Source organism: Danio rerio, chromosome 23 (genome assembly GCF_049306965.1).
Source record: "Danio rerio strain Tuebingen ecotype United States chromosome 23, GRCz12tu, whole genome shotgun sequence".
Taxonomy (NCBI): domain Eukaryota; kingdom Metazoa; phylum Chordata; class Actinopteri; order Cypriniformes; family Danionidae; genus Danio; species Danio rerio.
The window spans coordinates 46,275,288-46,280,000 of NC_133198.1; the positions used below are offsets into that span (position 1 = coordinate 46,275,288).

General features: G+C 31.2%; 1 protein-coding gene across 7 annotated transcripts in view; it reads right to left on the reverse strand.

Annotated features, from left to right (window-relative positions):
* Positions 1 to 1,444: 1,444 nt before the first annotated feature.
* The window catches only part of dlgap4a (discs, large (Drosophila) homolog-associated protein 4a), a 309,291-nt gene continuing 306,022 nt past the window's right edge, over positions 1,445 to 4,713 (reverse strand). For all 7 annotated transcript variants that reach the window (XR_012398800.1, XR_012398801.1, XM_073939424.1 and 4 more), the window contains one exon: positions 1,445 to 2,671. Coding sequence is in view for 5 of the 7 variants with exons in the window: in XM_073939424.1 (XP_073795525.1) it covers positions 2,447 to 2,671 (225 nt within the window). In the remaining 2 variants the exon portion in view is untranslated. The remainder of the gene's footprint in view (positions 2,672 to 4,713) is intronic.

Here is a 4,713-nt window from a genome sequence, read left to right on the forward strand (position 1 = left end):
CAGCTAAGACCAGGCTGGAAATGGCTGGAAACCAGCCTGGAAGTGGCCAAAACCCCTCTAAAACCAGCCCGGTCGACCAGCTAAAACCAGCCAACCAGCCTAGGCTGGTATAAGCTGGATTTTTAAGCAGGGAAGGGATCCAGCGGCAGCCAGATGTTAAATGTGAATCATACTACATACTAAAACGCAAGGTGGGTTTCCATCAATCTGTTAGAGTGGCTGACTTTAGTATTGGTAACCTAGCAACCAACAGTAAACAAGGTGCTAGAAGAGATGCAGCTGTGGCCAGAATTTAAATGTGAATTATACTACACACTAAAATGTGAAGTGGTTTTCCTTCACGTTTTTAGAGTGGCTGACTTTAGTATTGGTAACCTAGCAACCAAAAGTAAACAAGGTACTAGAAGGAATACAGCTGTGGCTAGAAGATAATTTTAATTCAGACTATTCAATAAAATGCAAAGTGGTTTTCCTTCACGTGTTTTATCCCTGCTGAAAAATCCAGCTTAAACCAGCCTAGGATGGTTGACTGGTTTTAGCTGGTCGACCAGGCTGGTTTTAGAGGGTTTCTGGCCACTTCCAGGCTGGTTTCCAGCTATTTCCAGCCTGGTTTTAGCTGGACAGGCTGGGAAATTACCAGCTTGACCAGCCTAGCCAGGCTGGGAGCCCAGCCAAAACCAGCTATGTCCAGCTTAAACCAGGATGGTCAAGCTGGTTTTAGATGGTTTTAGCTGGTCACTTTCCAGCCTGACCAGCTAAGACCAGGCTGGAAATGGGCGGAGCTACAAATGCCTGCATATCAGCATAGAGGCAGATTCAAAGCTCTAATGGTAAATGGCTGCTTCCCACTCAGGGCTGTTTATGCTAATGAGGAAGAGATCATCACTAGTGGGCGGGGCTTTTCCCTTCTGATGACACATACAAAGGGAGAATGCCAATCAAAGTGATTCTGCAGACACTTAGACCAGGGGTGTCTAAACTCGGTCCTGGAGGGCGGGTGTCCTGCATATTTTAGTTCCAACCCCAATTAAACACACGTGAACCAGCTAATCAAGCTCTTTCTAGGTATACTAGAAACTTGCAGGGAGGGTTGTTAAAGGAAGTTGGAGCTAAACTTTGCAGGAAACCGGCCCTCCAGGACCGAGTTTGGACACCCCTGACTAAGAGGCAGGTTATATTCACACAGGTGCCACACAACTGTGTTTAAACCCCTAATAGGTTCCCTTTGAGCCTTGAATTGATTCAAACTAACCATATCAACCTAATATGAAAAGCATATTCTGAGAAAATCACAATGTTTTCTGATCTTAGACGCCTTTAAATCAATCGTAGAAGATTTCCCCAAAATATTAGGACACTTTGAATGCCATTTGACCTGCTCTTTAACATCATTTCTGTGCCCAATGTGCTGAAATCTGAAACATTTCCACAACAAATCATCAAGTTCTGGGTAACGGAGGTTTTTAATATCTGACAAAGAAAAATAACGATAAAAAAAAAAAACAACAGATCACAAATGAAGGGCTCTAATTGGTCACACAAACACACGGCTGTACGTTCATGGCTTGATCTGAACACAAGCGTGTGCTGGAAAACACATGGAATGAATGAATGAACAACAGATAAAACAATCATAATATTAATAATAATAATAATAATATTACAAAACAAACAGGCTGTCGGGGTCCAAGTAAAAATCTGGACATCGCCATCGCGTTCCTTAAACATTCGTCATTTTAAAACAACGTTCGAGTGGTCATATTTCATCCCTGTTAACTAAAGAAACCGGTGCGAAAAATAAAACAAGCTGAAATGCGTTAAATTGCGTTCAATTTTACTGGAATGAATAGTGACATGAAACAAACAAAACTAGAGGAGTGCTAATAATAATAAAAAAACTGTGTTATTCTACCAATTCCTATAGTAATTCGTTCACATTTTGAGCTTTCCGTCGAAAACGTCGCTAGAAATGGCCACAGGGGGCGCTCTTGAGCTCTGGATGAAGAACAAAAAGCAGGAAGAAAACAGGAAGACTGAGCCGATGAAAGACAAGTGCACACGTGCGGATCCTGAGTGCATGCTGTACGTTGGCCGTCCGCGGGTCATGTGACGAGTGAAAATAGCGGATCATGTGACGCGTGTAAAGGGTCTCAAGAACGTCTTCTCTTATTAAGATATTATTAGCACAATTTACAGACAAGAGTCTTGATATATTCCATGAGATAATTCACTTTTTTAGGACATTTATAGTTATAACAAGGTTAATCGTAGAAACGAACGTCAACGGGAGGTTCTTCTGTGGCAGCGCTTGAGCGTTCAAAATCGATTTGCTTGCATTTTGACGTATTTTTCATTTTGCAATTAAGTTTTCAGCTTTCAATCCGACCTCGGTTTCTAAGTGTTTCTTCATGACCTGGAGTTTTTAATGTTGTGTTTTTTTTTTTTATTAGAGTCGCGTCTGAGCCTCAGGAACGTAGATTTCGATGCTTTCGGCACTCTCGGTGGCGGAATTCTGCCGTTCAGAAACCGCTCGCTTCGCCGCCATCAGACGTTTTCTGGCTTCTTGACGCTGTTTGTCAGCCACAGAGTCCAGGCTTTTTTCCTTCCCGCCGCTGGGTTTCACCTTCACCGTCTTCTTTGGTGTGTGCGATGGAGCAGACTTCTTCTCCTCCTAAGATAAGATGACAATCATTCAAACAATTCAAATTGGTCTCTAAGAAATATGTATAACACAAAATCAATATAATAGTATAATACTTTTAAGTAAATGGGAAAAATTTGGTGTAATGAACTGATACATTTTTAATTATTAAAAGACAAAAAAAATTATATGTATATATATATATATATATATATATATATATATATATATATATATATATATATATCCATAGTTAAAAAATAATACTTATTCAATAAATAATCATAATTAATTTGTATAAAATAATTAAACTAAAAGCCAATATTACATTCATGCATAAAATAAAATCAACATAATTTTATTGAAAATTTTCTTTTTTTAAATAAGTTAATAAAATAATAACAATTAATTTGTATAAAACAACAATTAAATGAAATCTGTAAAATACGAATGTGTAAAATTCTATAACTTTTTTTGTAATTCAAGCAAATGTAAAATAATTTTGTATATTTAATAATGCATGTTAAAAATGCAAAACATTATAAAATGTTTACATTTATAAAATACATTTAATGAACTATGAAATCAAAAATATATAATATATAATATATAAGAATATTAAAATAATAATAAATAAAACATCAGTGCTTTCAGTATTCAAACACACACCATACATTAAAGTAAAATAATTTAAATAAATAAAAAATAAATACAAATAGCTATTGTATAAAATGATTTAAAATAACTAAATTAAATGCATTTATAAAATAAATGCATAAAAAATGCATTACCACAAAACATAAATAATATCAATATAAATAACATCAATAAAATTAAATGCATTTTTTTATTTATAGAATAAAACAAAAACCAAATGCATAAAGAACGTGTGTGTGTGTGTGTGTGTGTGTGTGTGTGTGTGTGTGTGTATGTGTGTATATACATATATAAAATACTAATATTTATTTGATTATATCAGTAAATAATTACTTTTTCCTGATTTAGAGCTACTGTGATTGATGTGTAAAATGTTAAAATGCAATAAATTGGTTGTAATAATGATGAAGTTTAAAATATTTAAAGATTAGAAATACTATTAATATTACTAAAATTGTTTATTTAATTATTATTTCATTAAATAATAATACATTATTTTAAAATAATAATAAAATATGCATTTTTGTAAAACATATGAGTAGTGTAATTAATTATATTATTTACTAATGAATAAAGTAAATATTAAATTAATAATGAATTAAAAATGTCATATTAAATTTAAAAAAAAATACAAATACAAATAAGAGTTGTATAAAATTACAGGCATAACCTGCATTTATAAAATAAAATGTGTAAAGAATATATTTAAAAAATAATAAATAAATAAAAGAAATCAACCATCTAAAAAACTAAAAAAATACCCCAAAACACATTAAAAATGTATAAAAACTAAAATACCATCATAAAATTAAATTATAATTATTTTTTTCATTTATAGAATTAAATAAAAATCATACAGAACAAAAACTGTATTAAATAAATACTAATAATTAATCATTATATTAGTTTTTAATTCCATTTCCTAACTTAGAGCTGCTGTAATTGATATGTAAAACATTAACGTGTAATGTATTCAGTGATTTAAGTAACTATGAAACTATTATCTATCTATCTATCTATCTATCTATCTATCTATCTATCTATATATATATATATATGTATATATATATATATATGTATATATATATATATATATATATATATATATATATATATATATATATATATATATATATATATATATATATATATTAACCATCAAAAAGCACACAACATTCATTAAAAATATATCAAATAAAATAAAATAAATCCATAAAGAACAAAATATATATATATATATATATATATATATATATATATATATATATATATATATATATATATATATATATATATATATATATATATATAAAATAAATACCAACATTTAATCATTATATTAGTTTATAATTACTTTTTTTCTGGTTCAGAGCTGCTGCGACTGAGGTGTAAAATGTTTGAATTTAGTGAAACTA